At 33.3% G+C, this 23,246-nt stretch overlaps 2 protein-coding genes across 2 annotated transcripts; one reads left to right on the top strand and one right to left on the bottom strand.

Moving 5' to 3' along the window:
* Positions 1-494: 494 nt before the first annotated feature.
* Positions 495-13,795, top strand: LOC111517619 (lethal (3) L1231). The gene is made up of 8 exons (XM_023173821.2): positions 495-730; positions 789-930; positions 1,073-1,329; positions 1,379-1,539; positions 1,948-2,352; positions 6,522-6,702; positions 6,772-6,966; positions 7,074-13,795. The coding sequence occupies exons 2-8, from the start codon at positions 899-901 to the stop codon at positions 7,340-7,342; spliced, it is 1,500 nt and encodes a 499-aa protein (XP_023029589.2). The 5' UTR covers positions 495-730; positions 789-898; the 3' UTR covers positions 7,343-13,795.
* LOC111517620 (serine-arginine protein 55) lies at positions 13,788-19,843 on the bottom strand. Its single transcript, XM_074180858.1, has 3 exons — positions 18,922-19,843; positions 18,095-18,623; positions 13,788-14,395 (listed from the first exon to the last, which is right to left on the bottom strand). The coding sequence occupies exon 1, from the start codon at positions 19,708-19,710 to the stop codon at positions 18,961-18,963; it is 750 nt and encodes a 249-aa protein (XP_074036959.1). The 5' UTR covers positions 19,711-19,843; the 3' UTR covers positions 13,788-14,395; positions 18,095-18,623; positions 18,922-18,960.
* Between the last annotated feature and the right edge of the window lie 3,403 nt (positions 19,844-23,246).

The following is a 23,246-nucleotide window of genomic DNA, read 5'->3' as shown; positions in this document are numbered from 1 at the left end:
ACTGGAGTTTTTTCCCAACGCCAAATCGTTATTTTTACACCTCGACACGTGTTTCGATCACCAAGTGATCATCTTCAAGAGGAAGATAAAACTTCAGTTTTGTATGTCTAAGATAACTGAGAGGATGTTTCCTCATGCTGCTGTATCAATAATTTTGATATGTATATTCGGATACGCATTTCAGTTTTCGTCTTCAATAAATGAAGTTAAACAAAGTAACACCCTTCAACTCTTCAAACGCTCCTTATCTCAATATATACGAACACATATTAATCCAACTGAGTTGTTCGTCGTTCTTCTCTCTACTAATCTCGTTTATTACTGCTACTTTTTTACACACTATATTCTACTGTATAGGTGTTACATATTTTAATTCATTTTGTTTAATTACTTTTATATTTGTATAATCTTTATGTACATATAAGTCTAAATATTTTTTTTCAATGTTCACAACACTGAATTTTCTAACTATCAGTGTTGGTAACACGTGGTGTCAATTTCCTTTTTGTCATTTGTCAACAAAACTAGGAAAATATAAGAGATTTAATTTTTACATGAATTCTTTTTGATTTATAAAGTATCTAGATGATTTAGTCATATCTCCAATATCTTTGAAACTCTGAGAATAAAGGTTGTAAATATTGTGCACACTTAGCAGGAAACAGTTGATGTTATAACCTTATATGACCTGTCAACCGAGCTGTTATTCAGAAGAATAACAATTACAATGGTAATTTGATTGAAAGTAGTTATATTTATTCAAGTTTTTAATGACACGTTCATTTCAGATCATTGTTTGATATCAGAATGGTCCAATTAAAGTTCTACCCAGAAGGATCCTTCAAATGATTGTAGTTACAATGCACAGTCGAATTTACAATTCATAAGTAACCTAAAGATGTTCAATTCAGGGATTAAAGGAAATCAAAGGTAATTTAGTCTGTATGTGTAATAGATGAAATTTGAAGAGGAACTGCTACAGTTTCGTGATTTTCAAATGAGTCACTATTAAAGTTACCACGGAGTGACTCTGACTCATAGGACTCTGGGAATTACCAATTTTTTGTTTTAGGTGTAATGGACTAAAAACGTCACCTTCAATTGATCAAATTCATAATAGTAAGTCACTTTATAATTCAAATCACAGTAAGTCTAGAATAGGTGTCAAATATACATTCAATAATGAGAAATATAGGGATCGACAATATCTCGTTGACCCGATGGGTCAATCGAATACTACATTACATGGTAGTTATCCTGAAACCAAGGTGAAAATAGAGCCTGAAAGTTTGGATTTCGAGAATAACGTTACTGCCCACAGTATTATAGGTGAGGATTTCTCAGTATTTCGGATGGTTCTTACATGCAAAATTTTCAGATATAGGTGAAATTAATGTTAAAATGGAGTCGCCTCCTGTAAATTCTAAAATGAGGGCGAAAAACGGAAAAGCTACACATCATGAAGTCCTGCAGCGGATAAAAACGGACACAGATGTCCACAATCATTATCAGCAACACTGGTTCAGTGCTAGCCTTGAGGTAATTTTTTAATAAGAAATTATAACCTTAATTTGATGAATAAAAGTGAAATTAGGGTGATGTCTGTCACAACATGCCATTAATGTATATCTAGTAGACATCCATGCTTGAACTTGAGAATATATTTTGATTATGCATTTTTGGAGTATACTACGATGTAATTTATAAAGTATACTTTGGTGATGTCTGTAAAATATTATTTTCAGATATTTTGTAGGTTTAGTGGTATTAGTTTATCATTCCTATTCTGTAGTTTTGATTGTATATATTCAAAACAATTTCTCGACATCAAAACTTCTATTTCACTAGTTAGCTAATCACTTCCTAAAGATGCTAACTAGCTTAATCAAATGCACGTTGAGACACAGTATTTATTACTGTAAAATAACCAAACCGTCGCTTTTTCAGAAATTCAAATTAGAAGACAGATCTAGGGAAGAGAGGATTGAAATAACTAGACACGAGTTCCGACGCTACATCCAGCAGCTGATCCGAAGCAACGTCGGCAACCCGAACAAATTCCCAGACCTCTCCGACCGGCGATACCGCCTCTCGGCATCCTCCGCCGCCGTCCGGAACAAGCACGCGGCCGGCCAAGGACGGCTCGTGGCGCCGCGCACATGCGAGGCGGGCAAGTGCTCGCGGCCTGCGCTGCCGTGTGCGAAGCACTGCACGCTGCACATCATGATGAACGCAGAGCAGGCGCTCTTCGAGTACTGCACGGCCAAGTTCGCGGACAACACGCAATGCTCAACGCCTGTCTTCGACATATCTCACGAACTGCCGCTGTGTGCCGAGCACGCTAGAAAAAGGGTAAGTGAAGGACGTTTGACTGTTTTTTTCGGTTATTACTCATTTTCACAATTCACTTATTGTAAATATGACTTCTCATAGCCTTGAAATATAGGACAGGAAAGGTAGAGCTATGCTGCGGTGTACGCAGCATAGCTCTACTCTTATTGATTATGTTGTAACAAATATTGATTTTAATCGAACAATTGTTCATGATAATCCAAAACTAACAAAACTTATATGAAAGTGAGAAATGACTATGTGAATATGTTGAAAGTAAAGAAAGAGCTTTGTTATGAACAGAAAATTAATGAAAATAAACATAATGCGAAAGAAATGTGGAAATATTTAAAATCACTTATAAATCCAATTGAAAGTTATAATTTTGAAAAGATAGTATTCAATGCCGGTGATCAAATAAAAGTTTGTAGCACAGAAATTGATATTGCAAATGCATTCAATGAATATTTTGTCAATAGTATAGCTGAAATTGTAAACAATATAAATTCTGAGTCAGACTGGAGTTCAAACAGTTTCAACATAGTAAATTGTAAATTAAATTCTTTTAAACAGATAGACTTGCCGCAGTTGAAAAATATATTTTCAATAAATAAAACTATTAGATCTGAGATAATGAACAGTCTATTTCTAAAAGAGACATTCAACACCTTGGGGCATGTTATACTGAACTTTATTAATAAGTCTCTTCAAACAGGACAATTTCCACAACACTTCAAAATAAGCACAGTAATACCAATACCAAAAATAAATAATACTTATGAAGCATGTTATTTTCGTCCTATCAATACCCTTCCAACCCTTGAAAAAGTATTGGAATTAGTAGTATATGAGGAACTCAACAAACACTTTGATGAAAACAGGTTACTTTTAGGTTGTCAGTCAGGCTTCAGAAAAAAACATTTGTGTGAGGCTGCCTTACAGTTCACAATAACAAATTGGAAAGAAAAAATTGATAAAGATAATTACGTTATTTGTACATTCTTGGATTTAAAGAGGGCATTCGAAACAATAGACAGAGATATATTAATCCAAAAACTCAAATATTATGGTATTGGTGATGTAGTTTTGAAGTAGACGAAAAGTTACTTCAGTTCGCGGAGTCAAATAACAAAAATTAATGTGCTACTCACAAGAGTTAGTGAATGATTTTGGAGTTCCACAAGGTAGTGTATTAGGACCTTCACTATTTCTGATTTATATAAACGATATCAATTACGTAGATGGTGATCATGTGATTAACTTATTTGCAGATGGTACATTAATATATACCTACGATAAAACCTTGCAAGTCGCTATTGAAAAGATGAATAATTCATTGAAAAATATTGAGTTGTACCTTGGAATAAATAAACTGAAACTTGAAATCACTAAAACTAAGGCGATGATCATTACAACAAAGTATAAACAAAATAAAATTGGGAGAAACACAGTCAAAATTAAGTATCTAGGGTTTATTGTAGATATTACAATTTCATTGAATGATCATGCTGACTATATAATAAGCAAAATATCAAAGAAACTGTATTTTTTTTCTAGAGTGGCATCTGTATTATCAATGTATGCCAAAATAACGTGCTATAATTGCATAATAAAACCTCATTACGATTTTTGCGGGACTCTCTTATATCTCTTGAATCAGAACAAATTAAATCAGTTACAAAATCGTGGAATGCGAATAATATTACTCTGCAATAGAGTGACAACTATACATAATATGCTCTGTAGTTTAAGGTGGCTTAATGTCTCTCAATGATTGTATTATCAAACTATGATATTTATATTTACAATAATAAATAAATTGCAACCAACATACTTAGTAAACCTTTTAATCACAAATAGTGAAGTACATCATCATGATACTAGATTGAACACCAATTTTCACATCCCAAGGACAAATTCACGTAGCAATATGAACTCGTTATTTTTCAAAGGTCTGGACAGTTTCAATAAACTACCAAATAACATAAAAAACTCTTCTTCTCTCCGTCTATTCAAGAGGGACTTGGTAACATTCATAACGAAAAACTGAATTAAAGCTAATTTATATTTAAAATATAATAATAACTTAGACTTTGTTTTGAATGAATATATAAGTAAATATGTAAACGTGTATCCTATATAGAATATGTGCGATATAGTTTTTTTTTCTTTTTTTGTGATTTTCTGTTATTTGGTTATTATCGACTGATTTATTTTGATTTTTATGTATTATATTAAGATAAAGTACATTAATTATGTTTATATTAGGCTTGCCTATCAGGAAATAAAGGAAATAAAGAAAAAATATTCCTCTTCATCATGTGACAAGCGCGTCACTATGTTTTACTCACAAACTTTTTTACGCAAATGTGATCAATTGTGACTTTAAACTCGAGGATTCTGAACTCACAATTGTGACTTTAAACTAGAAATTTCAACATTAATCTTGTAATACTTCAAACTCGAAATTTAGCTGTTATTCTTATAAATTCCATTTTAAATTCGATAATTTTGAATTTGAATTTATAAACAAATAATACACTTTCAAAAAATACATCTACGCTTTCCATCTTTCAGATACCATTTTAAAAGAACTATATCAAAAAAATATTTATAAATATATTTTGTAACCAAAATAGTGAGACCAATGTAGTTTTTTAATATATTTCAAAAATGAAAAGATGAAAAGTATAACGTACATTTGAAAAGTGTAGCAAAATAATCTTTTTTTTAAATTATTGTTTCATGAATTCAAATCCAAAACTCAAATTCACAGTAAAAATTTAGAATGTAAAGTCAAAATTTTGAGTTTAAAGTTAAAATTTCGTGACTAAAGTCAAATTTTCGAGAAATACACACCCCTTATAATGGATTTTCATCAAGTATAGGTTGGGTTAGGTCTAAAGTGAGTGGGTCTATTCGTCCCTCCACCGCAACCCGCAAGGGTTTATTGTGGCTCACATCTTTTTACACTCGGTCAAATAAACCCAGCTTCTTAACGAAGCCGATTAATTTGTATGGGTACAGCTCTGCCGAACTCTAAAAACCTGATTCGTTCCCCAGCGGGGCAGGCACAAAGTATATGCTCTGCTGTTTCATCATTTTCCAAACAGAGGCGACACACACTGTCTTCCGACAGTCCTTCTCTACCTTCTTCTACCCTTGCCATGTATTTTCATACTCTATAACATTTTAGAGATTCACAAAAATAATACTAAGTACCTTACAAATGCTGACTTTCATAATTACTTACTCGAAGAGGTGCACACCTGAGGCCTCATTTTTATAGACTGGATCTATTAGCTGAAAATTCACTCAACTTACATTTATACAATAAAATACCAACAGACATTACCGGTCTGAGTTATAACCGTTTCAAGCACTCACCTTAAGGCACTGTTTCTACTCCATCGACGAATATTTGAATTGTGAGACATTAATCTTTTAATATGTTAAAAGTGTTTTTATTTTTTATTTACAAAAATTACTATTTCAGATGTAATCAGTATGTATAACCACAAATATTGTTCAATTATTGTACATTTTGTAGTTAATGTGATGAAATAACCATATTCTATTTTATTCTATTTTCGAATTTTCGAGATTGAAGTTGAAATTGCTGAAAAAATAAAATCTTTCTGTTGAGATTACACAATAGGTGTTTCACTACACAAAAGCTTCTTCAGGCGTGTCTGAGAGTAAAGTAGAGATACGCCTGAATAAGCTATTGTATAGCGAAACACGTCTTGCGTTTTGGTAAAACTGTTTAGTGAAAATCTTCCAATGAAGAGTTTCTTGAATACGTTACAGGTGTTCATCAAGTATCGGCCAATTCCATCACATATCTATCCTAATAACACATTATGAACAAACATACAAACAATATAGTCAATAATATATTAATATATTTTTTAACAAATTTACTAGGTGAGGTAATGGTTCAATTATGAAGAAGAGAATTTTTTTCAAAACAACAAATCAGATGCAGTATCTTTCAATAATTTACTTGGAACATAAAAAATTATATTCTTCATGGGAATACAAAAAAAAACTTGTCATTCAAATCTCTCATTTTTTTGTGCAAATGTTGCTAACTGATTTTGGTTAATTTGCTAACGATTTCAACCTGTCTCTTGTTAGTTGTGTCAGGTTATGAAATATTTAGATCTAACTCGTCATTGATTTTCCAGGATAATTACAAATTGTACCAAGAAGCGAAGCCAAAGAAACTGAGGAAAAAAGTAAAACCGTCTGCGATGATCAGGCCGCAGAAGAGAAGCAAGAAAAGAAGAAAATTGATTAACAAAAGTAACGAAACCCCTGTCTCAAGTGCAATACTTCACATGCCTCCTAGAACTTCATCAGGTTCTGGTGAGTATATACATATACATTATTCATAAAGTTTCATTTTTTTTGTTATTATTTCTGTTGAATTCGCAGATGGTGGTGAAATTATCGAGGCTGGATCTCCGGAACTAGAAGTGGAAGACATGCAAATGGTCGACCAGGTGCTTGGACTAAACGAAAATGGATTAGAACAAGCATTGGTGACGCAAGCCCACTTGTTGGAAGAAACCGATATCAGTACAGTGCTCAGCACCATACAAGTTGATGAATTTAGTGACTTTTTCACAGGTACTTCTTTCATACAAGTTATATCAGTCCTTATTATACGTAGAAAATCTTCGAGTCCAGAAAGTGGACCTTGTGGTACACCCAAAGTTCAGTGCCTTTTCTTTCAGTTAACCGAAATGGCGAATATGAACCTTCTCGAGAAGAAGCTGAGGAATTAGAGAAAGCCTTGGCAGCTGTTGATAATGACGTGAAATCTCTCGAAAAGTTGAGTCAGACGCAAGGGCTCTTGGACTCTCTCTTGGACGAACACAGTTTAGCCGAAACCCTCGTACAGATACCGGAAATGTTCCATAACGGTTATACGCCGTGTGGGGACAACATGGTGGCCCAAACGTCCTCCTACCTCTTGCCCATAGAACCACATTCACACTCTTAGTAATAGGCATAATACTAGAAACATCAACAACCAACAGTACAACTACCATTTTTATTTGTCACTGGTTTAGAAATGACCATCGATGATCACGTGTGCCGGTATTTATTTTGTTTGTTGATTGATTTGTCTTTTGGGCAACACTGGAACTTCTCTCATTATTTGGTGTCAGGTGTGGGGTTTTTGTCATCGAGGTATGTCGATGAAAAACTTTTCGAACTTATTGAGGAAATCAAGTTGATCTTTTCTCAAAGAGTAGGGCTTGTTCGATTTTGGTTAAAACAGTTTCGATCGGGGAAGTTTCATGGAGAAGCTGGGCTGTTGAGAAAATGGGGAAATTTCTAAACATTGGAACTATTGTATAGGGATTTTTTCGTGAAATCTTTCGGTTTTTCTTCCCGGTCCAGTTGACAGAAAAACTGATGAAATTCTTCTACTTATAGTTCAGACAAATTCAGTGATATTTTGTATTTTTATTTTTTTTGAAGTTCATGGTGCGTATCAAAGCATTTTATACAATGATTAGATTCAATTTTTTTTGCTTATATTATGATTAGCCCTAGGGGGAGGTAGGTCGATTTTCATTCAGTTTCTTTCGTGATACCGATGAGTTAGTATTACGGGTGTGAATGAAAAATATGTTGCTTGAGATTCAGATGTTTGAAAGAGTGTAAATACGTAGGAAACATAGTGATTTTGCTCATTTGATAAGAAAGCTTCCGCGAAGGAGAAGAAGCTCGTTAAAAGTCCAGCTGTTAGAGTTTCAAAGTTATTCTTATGGTTTCGTTGACATATCAAGAAGAGAATGTCTTTCAACAGGGGCACATTCAAGACCAGTTGAATATTTTTTATGAAGCATCACCTCACTTATCTTTCAAACTGCCTTTGTTAGCTCAACAACTGATATTTCAACCTTATTTCGATAGAGATTTGCTAGAATATTCATGAATGTTTTTGTGTCAAATTTTACACGTTTGAGTCGTTTCATTTCCATCGCATAATTTTAGTGTGAGTTAGTTTGAATAGTACGAGTTACAACAGTTGATATACAAGTTAGAAAAATGGCTGAAATCGAATGCATTTTCAAAACATCTTCATTATTCACTGATTCCGGAGATATAGCATAAAAAACACAGTGTTTTTGTTTTTACCTTTTTATTGCATGTTTGACAAATTATTAATCAATTCTACAAAAGAATGAATCAACCTAAATCTCTGCTAATAAACTTTTTAAGAAAATACCAAAAAGCTTCAGTAAGAAGCCATGAAGAGACAACTGATAACACTGAACAGCCTTGTTTGGAGGGTCCTACATCTGATGAGGTAATAGTTTGTATGAAGAATGGCGTATTTTCCACGTTATTTCAATGTTTTTCACAAAATCACGATATTTTCAATGATATGAACAGTAAATAATGGTGAAAGCTATTTTCCGGGGGTTTTGACCGTGTTCTTCAGGTTTTTATGTGCAGTGTTTCAAACGCTGTAAGACTGTGTTGTTTCGAAAACAGTGAGATTGCATTCAAAACAACAGGAACAACAATTCGGGCCTTTCGTCTTTGATAATGTATATCGCAGTAGTAGACGAAACGTCAGGCATAAAAACTTGCAAATTACACGGAAAATAGCTTTCACACAGTTGTCTCCGGCCATGAAAGTTTACATTCTTTGAGAAATGATGTGTTTTCTGAAACGTTTTTAGAAATGGAAAACCCTTGACACATTTGATTTTTGACATAGCTCTCCAACTCATGAATTTGCAGTTTCAAAGTTTTTTTTTCATTTTTGCTGATAAAACGAAACGTGTCGATGGTTCCCGAGTCGTTGTTACATTCTCAATTCCAAGTTTTGGCGATAAAAAAAAGTTGATCATGAAGTAGGCGTTTATCTGAAAATAGTGAAAAAGGTCGCGCATATGCCAAGTCTGAATTGAAAGTTGATTTGACTATTGAACTAACTGTACAAATGAATATCTGATGGAATTGAGTTCAAGAATCGTGGGTTACCAATTTTAGTAAAAATTATGTTCAAATTCATGAAAACTGTTACTTAATAGGGAATGAGATACATAAAGTAACTTTCACACAAAAATCTGACTGGATCAGATAGCAGACTGCAGTCAAAACAAATTGAGAGTAACATCATCGTTTTTTTCTCTAGCAACTGATCAAATATCTACTGATTATGCTCTTGGGCGAATCTCTTTTGTTTCGAGTATATTGTGTTTGAGGTGTTTTTTTGCTCGTTATAACAGAGTAGGGTTATGTCGGTGAAGTAGATAGATAGATGTCGTGATAACAGGAAGTATGTTCGATGGCCAGCGTTTTGGAATTGTTCAGTTCCATCAGTCGTTTATTGAGTTATGATGGATTTTAACAATTTTAAAACTCTGGCCTCTACTGATAGAAAAATCGTGTGAATTTTGATTAATTATTAGGAGGTATTTTGAAATTCATCGAATAGTACTTTTTTTCCAAAAATCATCGTATATTTTTCTTATCTTTTTTTATTTATTTAAGTTAATTTGTAGTTGAAGACTGAATAGTATTTTATTGAATGTATATATTTTCTCACTATGTTCATATTATAATTAATTTAATTGTCGCTTTATCATATACCAATAATCTGAGGAATCCTAATGGGTTCAAGACTTTTTTACTAAACCACTAAGAGTAGGAATTTTGTATGCAGACAGAGTAATTTGCTTGGATTCGATGGTTTGTGTACATATTAATTCATACTTTAGGGTCACACAAACATATTAATGCTGAATTGTTTTTTGTATTTATTAATCTTTTTAAGGCTATTGAGACCGATTTTCGCTGAAATGGAGTTGTATTCGAAATGTGCCCCCCTGTTTTTGGAGTCAGAAATCAAATTCAAAATAATTTCAAAGTTGAAATGATTCGAAAAAAGTCTTCAAGTCACCGGGTGGTTCATTTCAAACAGGGTTTTAACACTTACACCACTTTGTGTCTGGTTTCCTTTAAATTATGACTGTATTTCAAACTTTAGAGGTTTTGCCGGTTTTTCTTTTTCGTTCAAAATTTTCTAGGATTAAAAATATTTTCACTTGTATGTGTCAATTTTGAAATAGTTGGATATTAACCATAGTAATCGAGTTAAGGTAAAAAAGTGAGTGGTTTCTTTAAAAAATGTATTTTTTTAAGATCTTGTTTAAAAAAAGTGAAGAATGTCTTTGATTGAAGTCAGATTTTGTGCTTGTGAGTGTCAAATCCCACGGAAGTAGTCGAATTGTATGTTCCTATTTCTTTTGTGATTTTAATTTTTTGTTTAAGTTTTTGATATATGAGTACTTTGTATTAAATTACATTAAGGGCCAGTTTTTAGATGTGTTTGCGGCAGTATCGATAGAACTGAAGATTAAGGAAGGTTTTATGCTTCAAAACTAAAGTCTGAGAGTTTTTGACATAGTCAATTTTTGTCTAAAATATGATAATAATGAACCATAAAATAGTTTCTCAATTTTTCCTTTTTAGAGACACCTTAATTATTCAATTCTGGTTGGATTGATTGTTGAAAAGGACTTTCTTCAGATAACTATCAATAACTGCCAAAAATCAATGTTTTCTTAAACTACAACTTATGATTTGATCTCCACAAACTTTTGTTTGAGGAGATCAAATCGTGAGCCATTTTTCCAATGTATTTGCCATTGCAAGTTGAACAGATCCCTAAAAAATAGGTTTTCCCCCTTTTTCAATCTGTCATTTCAGAATTTAACTATTGGAGGTATACCATTTCAATACCTTTCTGAAAAAATTGACAAAATGTTATGTTTACGAAATTTTTCCCGATTTTTTTTACGAAATTCTTCCTGAAAGGGTTTTGACAACTTTGTTTATGTATGTACGATTCAGAGAACAGGTGTGCCTACATATAAAAAACAGATCTAAGACACTAACAGTAATAGTGAGCCAAAGACAGAATAAGCAGTATCAACATTAATCACCAAAAGTTGAATTTTTTGAAGTTGAATGCTGTTGATGAGTTCTTTCAATTTCTAAAAATGTGACAAAAGATTTTTGAACTGAAGTGTACACTAGAGAAATCCGATGGAGTTGGAATGTGAGGAAAAACGAGAGAAAGTAAAATACGAGAAACAAAGGCAAGTACTTATTACTGTTTCTTTGGGTATATAACCTTCCATAATCTGAAAAATAAACAAAGCTAAATCTGCTGAAGTGTAATAAGGGGCTAACTAAACAGTTTCCCCCCTACTCTTCTTAGTGATCGCAACTGGAGAATTCTGTAAAGGTTTATATTTCCCTTTTTAAAGACTCTTCTTAGTGATGGCACGAATATATTCGGATTTTTTTTTTCTAATTTATTCATTTGATGAAAATGTTTGTTTCACGCCATTCTACAGCGTGATCACCAGTCGATTTCAAATTATGGTCCGCTATTCTAGATCCTGCCAGCTGTCTTCCCGTGTTAGAAATCACACGTTAAAAGCTCGCACAAGTTTTCGACGTCTGAGAGTTGTCGCTCGTAAGGGTGCGACAGCTGGTTAACGGAAAAACATTTTTTCTCACATCTAAGGGTATGGAGGTTTCACCTGTATTACTTTTTCCACAGGAACAAAGTATATTGAAAATACAAATACACTGTATTTATACTAATTATAAATATTTCATTGTTTTCAATTGATTTTTTCATACTGTAGGCAAATTAAAGTTACTAATTGAACTCTACAGTAATTTTTTGGGGTGAACTTTTCAGTGTGCCCTTTATTTGACGTCTCTATTGATTCAGCTTTATTTTTCAAATTGTAGGTTATATACCAAAAAAAACAGTAAGAAGTATTGAGTCTTCCACAAAAAAAGTCTTTCAGAGAATAAAGGCAAGTAAATCTTCAAAATTGGAAAAATAAAAATCAATTCATGTGAGAAAAAACTTTGTATTAGAAACAAAGAAGATGAAATATCTATAATTGTTCTATTCATCTTATGTGTTTGTTCTCCAACATTGTTTTCTGACACATCAAACCAAAAGAATTATTTTTATTAAGACGTTCTTTTGAAGGATTCTGGGTTAACTAAACTGCTTAACAATAATTTTACTTTATTACCATATATATGGTTTCCCAAATTATTGACATTAAGCACATTTTCATTTTACTACAAAGTGGAATGTTTCCCGTTTATACCACTGAAGGAACTGTCCCACGTTTTCTGGGGACAATAATGTATTTTACAGTTATCAATATAAACTAAAAAGCATTACAAAATGGCAATATGCTTCAGTTTCATAAGCCGAAGTCTGAACAATTTTTCAGTTTTACATTTTTTGTCTTGTAAGTGTATATACAGGGTGTTTTTTAAACTTGCGGTAAAAATTTAAGGGACTATTCTAAGAATATTTTGTCCTTTGATGATTTTTCGCTTTGTTTCGAAGATACGGAGCAAAAAAAAAATTCGGCAATAACAATGCATTACCAAAAGTTACATGTAATGTTTCCTAATCTAAAAGAACTGTTAAAAATGACTACCCCCCGCTCGGATGCGAGAATCCAATCGATTCCTGAACACTTTCAAACACAACAGGATCATTTCAGATTGCGTTATACCCAGAAATTATCAGATTTTTCAAATCTTCCACTGGAGTCGTTGATAGGTAGGTACCAACAGAATTGTTTATTGCTTGGTAGGTCCAGTGTAGTACACTATACTTTTATTCCGGCGTAAATTTAAAAATTATTGTCGAAATTCCTTTTGCCCCGTATCTTTGAAACAAAGCATCAAGTCAAAAATCATCAAATGACAAAATATTCTTAGAAAGGCCCCTTAATGTTTTGCCATATGTTTAATGAACACCCTGTATCAAAACTGCTGTGTTCAAGATGAAAAACGAAAGGGTAATAAATTGACTGCCTTCTCTTATATCCAAGTCTAAATTTAATATTTAATTTTTAGAGTATTCAGATATAAAGTACACTTCTAAAGAATCAGTTTATCCTTTTTTGGTGTGGATTTAAGCATTCTCGGGGGAAACATACGACATTCATACATGGTTTCAGTGAAGTCTTTCAGACATGGACAGAACAAATTACGACAGAATCGAATGACAATATTTCGATTTCTAATATCTAAATTTTTTTCAAAGGTGATTAAACGTTTTCTTTGGGATATTTCATAAAACATTGCTCTTAAAACTGGCCCAAATATTTCTTTAATTTTTCGATTATATAGATGATGAATTGAGTTAAAATGCAATAATTCAATGACGAGGATGCATTAGTGTACCAAACTCCAATTTTGTAAAAATGACCTTTTTGTATGAACCATTATTTTCAAAACAATTATAAGGTATTTGAACCGTTCATTAAGTGTATGTAAATGAATACTTAGATAATGTCCTAATTTGTTTACATGTAATTTTAATTTGTAAATATTCTCAGGTTAAAAATGTTAATAAAAATACCATACATTTTGCGACAGATTTATTATTTCTCATAATGTTATAATTTATCCTCTTTCGTTGGTTGGTAGCTTTGTCGATCCCCAGTTGTCCATTTCCTTCAAAACTTCAAGGCATACTTGCAAGATTGTCATACTCACCTAAGTTTCAAATGATTACAACTATTAATCAATATAAAAATCAACTCTTCTGCTTCTTCTCGAAAAAAGATTAAAGTTTACTTGTGAAGGAAGTTTTTTCTCATTACTGTTCTTTTTTTGCATCTTACAAAACGACTATGTAATAATCAATTGTATGGATTTAGCAATTATTTAACGAAGTTTGAAACATTACACTTTTTATTTCATAATTCAGTTCGTTTCTACCGATGTATTGAAGTCGGAAGGAAACAGAAGACACTAAAGACAAATTCTTGAATAGCTGAAAGAACCGTTGAACTCTTGACTCTTTGAAGAAGGATGGAAAGGTTTTGCTTCTGCTTTCTTTGGACTGAAGGCCTTCAAAAAGTTCTTACGGCATTCAAGTGTCTGGAATCCTGTGATTTTTTTTGTAAATGGAAAGGCCGAATGGAACTTACTGGGTGGTTTAAGACAAGGTTCAGCTTGCTGCTTACCCCTAAGACAAAACGAACTATCAATTTCATGGAAGCCATTTCAAGATACCGATGAGCATTTTGCTTCCAAAAAAAATTCAAGTTTTTTGGTTTCTTGAGATTTTCAGAACCACTTTGTATCAATGAAGACGGTAAAACATTTTTTTTTATATACTCTATTTGTAACTAGTTTTTCACCAACAGTTTCTCAAGTTGAGAACAAGTGAATACAGAGGATGTGTTAGGAATCACACGTTAAAGGTAGTCATTAGCTCGCACAAGTTTCTCAACTTCTGAGAGTTGTCCTTCGTATGGGGGCGACAGCTGATTAACGGAAAAAACAGATTTTTTTTAAACAGATTTCTCTAGCCATAAAACTCGTATGTAGTTTTTTCCTGAAGATGACTTCACTGTTAAAATGTTCGGAATTATAGTGTCAAAAGAGTACGCTTTCTTGCTTGCTGTTTAACCGAAATATTTAATTCTATCTATATATATATATATATATATATATACATCGCTCAACCGATCGTGATGAAACTTGACATGTATAAGTAATTTTTCATAGAGGTTTTCAGACTATCAATTTTTCTGTAACTCACCACTAGATGGAGCTGTAGAACAAATTTTTGAAAGCACTGTTTTATAACGCTGCGCACGCCTAAGGTCGTTAATTCTGATAAAACATTGGAACAGCAGCGATACAACATAGTACTAGTATTATATATGTATACATATTTTTTTAAATTATTTTTATTATTCAAATGATTGTTATAAATAAATGAACTTTTTGAGATAATTATCTTTTGTGAATTAATCTGAATAATTTTCAGGAAAAAAGTTCTTTGAAAAAAATTTCATGGCATAAAAACTTGTTCAAGTATTTTTTAGCAAGAAAATATTGATATTGAGAAATAAACCATTGATTTCAAATACAAAGTTTCATTTGTTCATTCATTCAACAATTTGTCATAAATGAATAATGAAAATATCCATATATCACTCCATTACGAATCGTTACATGGTTTTTCATAATTTTAGAATTTAAAAAAATGAAGTATGAAAATGTATTTGTTTATAACATTCTGTTCATTGAATAAACAAATATTGGGACAGTTGCATCACCAACTTCAGTGAAGAATCCTGCACTGACAACTGTCGGTTATAATCAAACGCCCTTCGTGGTATTAGCCAGGGAAATACTTGTTTCTGATATGTGTCAGTCCATCAACCTAGGGGAGTCGAGACTGACCTAAATGAATTGTTCCTTTAGATGATTTGAAATATGATTTTGTTTTTATCAAATGTTTAGTCATAATATGCAATATCACTTTATATACTTGTGATGTACTGTTTGGAACCTTTGGTGTAGTAATGATTATTACTGGAGTTTTTTCCCAACACCAAATCGTTATTTTTATACCTCGACACGTGTTTCGATCACCAAGTGATCATCTTCAAGAGGAAGATAAAACTAATAACTACTCAAAACTAAAGCCACTTATACTAATCAGGTACATCATACAGGTAGGTAATCAGTAATACCACCCATACAAGTGTACCACCCTAAATTAATTTTACAATTGGCCTTTCTATTAGTTTACAATATGTCCTTATGTATGTTTAAATGTTACAGATATATATAGAACAATTTTCAGCTATATAAAATTAGCTTCACAATATTGCCTATCTAAATATATTTTACAATGTGTCTTTTTTGTAGTAATCAGTAAACCCAACAATATTATTTCAACAAGCTATATAATATGCTATTTGGTATCGGTCCGTTATCGTTATTCATAATATTATTATGTTTACTTATTTCTACACTCTCATAGGCATCTAGCTGCCTGTTGTTGTTAACTTGTCTAACTAATCTTAAAGAACTGAAGTCTACGGAATGGTTTTGTTGCAAAATATGATGGGCGACTGCTGATTTTTCAGGTCTTCCATATTTTAAATGTGCTATGGAAGACCTGAAAAATCAGCAGTCGCCCATCATATTTTGCAACAAAACCATTCCATAGACTTCAGTTCTTTAAGATTAGTTAGACAAGTTAACAACAACAGGCAGCTAGATGCCTATGAGAGTGTAAAAATAAGTAAACATAATAATATTATGAATAACGATAACGGACCAATACCAAATAGCATACTATATAGCTTGTTGAAATAATATTGTTGGGTTTACTGATTACTACAAAAAAGACACATTGTAAATATATTTAGATAGGCAATATTGTGAAACTAATTTTATCTTCCTCTTGAAGATGATCACTTGGTGATCAAAACACGTGTCGAGGTGTAAAAATAACGATTTGGTGTTGGGGAAAAAACTCCAGTAATATTCATCAATTTATATATTGTAATATCAGTGGTATAATTCCTAAAATTATTCTATAGCAAACAGAAAAGTGAAGATTCATTGAAAAATGTTTTTGTGATCCACAAAATTTTAGGAATTTCGAATTTTAAAATAAGAAGTGTTTGAAAAGAAAGGTCTTTGCTTCCTACTTCTCTATCTTTTTATAAAAAAAGTTGGAGTCTTCTAAAGAAAAAGAAAAGGCAAATGGAAGATAATTCTTTAAGTGAGAGTTTGACCCACTTTCTGATATTTATCATCTGATATAATTCTTTCTATCAGATCCTTTTTCAATCATAAAATAATATGAATGAATTATGATGAGTAGGTGATACAAACATGGATTCATTTGCTGTTTTTGAATGAAGAATTTCAAACAGAAACATTTATTAATATTATCAGGAATTTCATTGAAGTAAATAGAAATAAGCAGTATTCAGTCCTTGAATATTCCATATAGAATAGACACTGGTGTCTTTGAAAATGTGAATCATCTCACTTAAGAACCTCAAATAAAAAATTATGGCCCACTTTCTCTTGCATGCTCAAGATGGGCTGGAGGATCTGTAACATTTGGTTTTCTGCAATCTCTGATGAGCTGATATCCTATTTAACCCACATAGCATTTAGAATGTTTCTTACATTTCACTTTGTGAACGTTCCAGTGAGGTTTTCATTTTTTGATATGAGAAAAATGTTCTTCCCACTATAGTTTCATAAATTTTTCTGGTTGAAATTCTTAGTTCAACACCAGTTGTAATTTGATGAATGTTGTTTCAGTCGACCATATTTTTATTTGTCATCCAAAAATGCCTGCTTACTTGTAAAATACTCTTCAACTTTTACTTACACGAGAAGTTAATTGTGGTGATTGCCATCTTATTTTATTGGTTGAAACTTTTATTATTTTGAATAAAATCGTGCAATATAAAGTGGTTAATATAACTCACAGTTTAGGTATTTTCTCTCATTATAAACCTCGAAGGAAGGACTCAATAAAGTCCGCAATTTACTCAACAAAGAAGGAAATTTCTTTACAAATTTTTGCAGACACTGTCCGGAACTGGACCCTGAATAAATAATCAGAATCATCTTTTGATATAATAGATTTTCAAGGACAGTTGCTACTTTCTTGGCAGTTGCAAATATGAATTTGACTGATTTAAAATTCCTCTAACAACAAACCAAAATTATTCTCTCATAAAAATGGAAGATTAAACCAACTAGAAAAAAAAGGGTTCTTACACATCTCCATTTCTGGTTCGTTGAATTTTAATTTGAAGATAAGACAGTTTTTGTCATTGATGCACAACACAGCAAAAAGCTAGTGAGATTCTTTTTCAAGTGCAAGTATCAGTACCTTAAGTCATAATTCATCCCTGCCCAGGTTTAGTTTGGAAAGAATATGAACTGTTACGGAACACCAGCTGAGCGCCATGGAATCCCGGCATACCCTCCTTGAGCTGAAAATCTTGGAATACATTTGGAAATGGAATCATCTTATGGAACAGTTATGGAAATGTCAATTAGCAGCAAATGTCAATCCCGATATCTACTTGGAATATTTTTGGAACTGGGTTCATCTTGGCAGGTTCGGCTCATTGAAAACGGATTGCTGTTAATTCCCCCCCACTGGTTTGGCTCCCAGCCCCCCTGACCTTGTGGATCCATCATTAGGCAAAGTTCCGGGAGATGTGACGTTAAAAAAATTTTAAATCCTCTGTCAAAAGGTAGAGTTAGAGTAATGGCTTTTCGTCTCAGTTACTGGCAGACTCGTACTGGAAAATGGAATTTGGGGTCCCCCGAAACCCAGCCTTGAATGTGAAATGGAACAACCTTGAATGCCAATGTGGAACCAAGGATTTTAACCATATGTGGGTGGTGGGAGCCTGAAAAATATTCAGTACGTGATTTACCAATGTCAATATCATCAGGAATAGCGATTTCAAAAGGAAAATGCAGCAAATAATACAGTGAAAAAATGGTGAATTGGACACTCATTTAATAATTACACTTAGGGGTTACAACAAAAATGGAGGTGAAATTACGTCCTGTCAAATATCCAGGGGCCTTCAACCAAAAAAATAGTTATAAATCAAATAAAAATTCATACAAATCAGAATGATTCATAACGATGAAGACAAAAAATAAATCTAAATATTTTTAGTGTTCACACCGACAACATACTTCTTTCGAAAACTTCTGAACTGAAAGCAAGCTTGCCTCTCAGTTTCTCTCTTCGGATCTGGAGTTGGACCTCTTTCTGTTGTTCTCTTTGGAATGTGACCTAGATCTGGATCTAGAACGGGACTTGGAGCGGCTTCCACTGCGAGACTTGGATCGACGGCGTGAACGGGATCTGCTGCGGCTCGGAGATCTGTTGTTCTTCCTTCCTCCTCGTCTGTCTTCAATCACTCTAATCCTGCGTCCGTTTATCTCAATATCATCCAGTTTCTCGATGGCATTTTTCATATCGCTGTAAGATACGAATTCTACCACCCCTTCGTTGGGGACCAGCTTGTGAGCATCAGCAAAGGTCACTTCGCCAGCCTTACGCATTATGTCTTTGAGGTCTTGCCAGCTGCAGCGGCTAGACAAGTTCTCGATAATAACTCTGTACTCGGTGCGGGTCGGTGGGCCGTACTTGTCTCGGGTCCGGGAATTATCGCCGCCGCCACTGTTTCTGCCGCGAGGAGGGCCGCCGTAGCCCCTTCCGCCCCCGTCTCTTCCTCGCCATTGGTCGCTGCCTCGGGGCGTTCCGCGGGCTCTCTCCACGGTAATTCTTTCGCCCATCAAATCTTTGCCGTTCAACTCATAGCACGCGTCATCGGCGTCCCGATGGTCGTCGAACTCCACAAACGCGTAACCGTTTTTCATGGACACCTCCTTGATTCGTCCATACTTCTTGAAGAACTTTTCTAGATCTCGTTCACGGATTTTGTGGGTGAGCCCACCGACGAAGACGCGGGTACTCATATTACTAACTTTAAACGAAATTGTTTACCATAAAGTCGATCGAAACGTTTTTGCGAAAAGCAGTTTAGCATCAGATAAACACGTAGAAATAAAGATGGAGAGACGGAAACTGACCGGGGAACGCAAAATTGCAAGAAAGGACGCGGAAATGACAGGTACGACAGAACATCAAACCAAAAGGCGCATTCCAGTCGATGCACGCGTGCATATCTCGAATAACTCGAAGCATGTCTTATACAAATTCAGGTTTTCCGATTCATCTATTCTACAGCATTTTTCACTATTCTGATTGGAAATCTCATATCCCCATATTATTTTCATGTATAAAATCTATATTTCGATTAGTTCATTTGAAGTATGCCTGATAATATCTGAAAGACTCCTTTTATGATGATATTTGATCAATATGCAAATGAAAGAGATTTTCAAAATGGAATAGTCGATGAAAAATACTTTTTAGAATTTTTTATTGGATTCAGCGATAAATCTGATGGATTCATCTGTTGGTCCTATCAATATAAATGTTAACAAGCATCTCAGGGAAGTATATCACGATAGGGGAATACATCACGAATCGCCAATCTTGAAATTACATGTCTAAAATTTCGAATATTTGACTTGGTAATAATTGCTTCTAACGAATTCTATTTTTACTTCCCAAGAACACATAATTTTCCAAGTTTGACTTTTTGAAAATATTTCAACACCAAAAACCAACTAATCTTAAGTGAAATATAAAAGAATGAGGGTGGAAACATGTAACCTCAAAAACCATTAGCATCAGCATCAACATCATCACTGAGAAGTCAAAATATTGCTTTCACACATTTTATTTCATGCAGCATGAATTAATTCAACTTTACATTAAGAGTAGATCAACCCTCAGAGTAATAAAAAATAAGTAGAAATGCCCTCCGTATATAAACACAACAGATTTGTAGACAACCAGGAAATTCATCTCTCTCACAGTAAAATGTGAGCAAGGGGACTGGGGGAATTGTTTACGTAATCCTCTGGACTGGATCCAGGGGCATGTTAAGAAAATCTAATGACTATCAACTATTAATTCGATCGATAATTCTGGATTACGCCCATGCTCCATTTGTTTTTTACATGTCAAATGTTACATCAACATGCGAGGATTGTGAAAATCCACAAATAACGCAGGTTTTCACCATCTTCAAAATTACTTTTTGCACTACAAATTAATTATATCGGTCAATAAGCGCTCAAATCACCAAACTTCCAAAAACGACGAAATACCGGTATTATTCATTTCTGTTAGTCGGAAGACTGTCGTAAACATAAACAAAGTAATTTGGCTTCAGAAACAAGGACAGAAAGGCATCTCTATTTATATCATTACTCTGAGGATCAACCTTTATGTTAATGTGATATTTTTGACATTTTGGCATTCTTCTGCACACATTCCAATGTGAACTTGTGTTCTGTTGTTCTATGTCGTATCTGTCAAAACGAAATAAGTGTGAATTAACAGTTAGTATCAACTTTACATTTAAAATTCAGTTATAACTAAATTAGAACAAGCGTCTGTACACAGCAATCTCATCACATCTACACTTTGCACTCGGTATATAGAAAACAAAATTTCAACCTGTAAATTAACCTAATCAAAGCTATATTTAACTAATGAATTTCAATATGTGATATGTGAGTTCTAGTGCCACTAGTATACTTTGGGTTACAGGTTAGTTTTTGTTCCATCAACATTTATGTACTAAATGAATTTGCAAAAAATGTAACGTGCTGACATCTATTGTACCGAGTACAATGTGTACACGCCAAGAAGATGCAAGGATAGTCTATATATGTCAATGGTCGAAATACAAAGATGCTACCTACAGACGATGATCATAATTTACAGTAAGTTATACTTGTAAATTTACAGTTGTCACGGTGAATTTGACAATTTACAGTCGTAACTGTGAATTCACGCTCATAGCTGTAAATTCAAAGTCATAACTGAGAATTATGAGAAAAAGATATTTATTTTTGTGGCCCTTCAAGGCTTTCGTTCAGAAATATGCTTCAGATCATATTTAGGACAATCTTGAGGCCCAAATCAAATTATAATACACATTTTGTAATGTTACCGTGTCACCAGAATTGTTTGCGTTTAAGTTTTTTTGTATATGGCATAAGAAATTGATTAATAATTACTTTTTTCAATAAGTCCATATACTTACCTTATGTCGATTCATTGCCATAAAAGCGGTATTTAGAAAATCGTGTAACCCTTGACATTTGAAAGCTTTTACCTCCACTAAAAGGTATGTTCATGTTCAAAAACGTATCAATGCTTGCTGCAAAATCCATTGACCAAGTATATGGCAACACATTCCTTATTGAAACCAATAGATATATTATCTGATGAGTGCATTTATGTTCATGTTGATAATCATATTCAAATATATATGTGTGCATATATGTATATGTGTGTATATGTAGGTATATTTATTTTTTTTGTGCTCTGTTCGTACTTGGTTATGTTGTAGTTAGTTTTTGATTTTTTTTCCGCTATAAATATAGTATTTTTCTTGGGAAAATAAATCGTTATTATTATATCTATCATGTTTAACATGATACATGTTTTTTGGTTACCTAAATCTTGGAGCATTGGATAATAGATGGCCCATAATCAACGATAAACATTTATTGATGGACGCTTGCACGAAGTTGGGCCATATTAATACGGCCAGTGTTCTAGGTTATTTTCATGCTCAATAATACATTTTGTATCAGAAAAACAGTAGATTGAAACAAACAACAGTATAAAATATATTTCACCGATACACACTAAATACTATCTGCACTACTATTTGCACTATCTATAGGCATTTAATTCAATTATGATATTCGAAATATTGTGCAGCCTAATTCTATTCCACAGCCTTCTTCTGAAACATTTCATCTTCTCGCGGCATCCTGAATAATGGTGACCTTATGCACACTCGATTAGCAAGTAGTAAGTAACAATTAGGAAGTGACAATTATCAATTATGTATTCGACTCTTTAATTTCCAGTTTGCAGAAAAAATAACAATTATTGAGTAACAAATGACGTTTGAAAGTTGGCATACTTTAAACTTTCTAACTTTCATTGTAGCAAAGTTTAATTAGGATCCATCTAGGGCGGAATGATCGCTGATTGGCCCATTTCAGACACTAGAAATGGGGGATATCCTAACCTTATAATTTTCTAATTTCAAAACATTGTAGGCTGTGTTCTGGTTCTGATTGTTTATAATAATCGCTGAAATGAAAATTGATGTTTGTGTTACAAAAAGTACACAATAATAAACATACAATAATCGATAAAAGCTTAAGCCCTCGCGTACTATTCAATTGTGAATTTTTTATCAGGACCGTATAAATGCCATCGTTTCTGTTGCTTGTATAAATTTACCTTAACACTTGTAATGGATCCTGCTGTGTCTGCTTCTATCAGGACATTACCAAACAATTATTCATGTGCGCACAATCACAAATGTCACAACATAACCTCAATTATGAAT

Source organism: Leptinotarsa decemlineata, unplaced genomic scaffold, assembly GCF_025532065.1.
Source record: "Leptinotarsa decemlineata unplaced genomic scaffold, Ldec_3_MD MMD2_tig00026307_RagTag_RagTag, whole genome shotgun sequence".
Lineage (NCBI taxonomy): Eukaryota > Metazoa > Arthropoda > Insecta > Coleoptera > Chrysomelidae > Leptinotarsa > Leptinotarsa decemlineata.
This window is presented reverse-complemented; position numbering and strand designations above follow the sequence as displayed.

What these genes read in the sequence shown, in the direction of transcription:
- LOC111517619 (XM_023173821.2), top strand. Translation starts at nt 899, where the DNA reads ATGTTCAATTCAGGGATTAAAGGAAATCAAAG. An exon ending in GGGATTAAAGGAAATCAAAG is followed by an intron (nt 931 to 1,072) that starts GTAATTTAGTCT and finishes TTTTTGTTTTAG; the next exon opens with GTGTAATGGACTAAAAACGT. An exon ending in GGTTCAGTGCTAGCCTTGAG is followed by an intron (nt 1,540 to 1,947) that starts GTAATTTTTTAA and finishes TCGCTTTTTCAG; the next exon opens with AAATTCAAATTAGAAGACAG.
- LOC111517620 (XM_074180858.1), bottom strand. Translation starts at nt 19,710, where the DNA reads ATGAGTACCCGCGTCTTCGTCGGTGGGCTCACCCACAAAATCCGTGAA.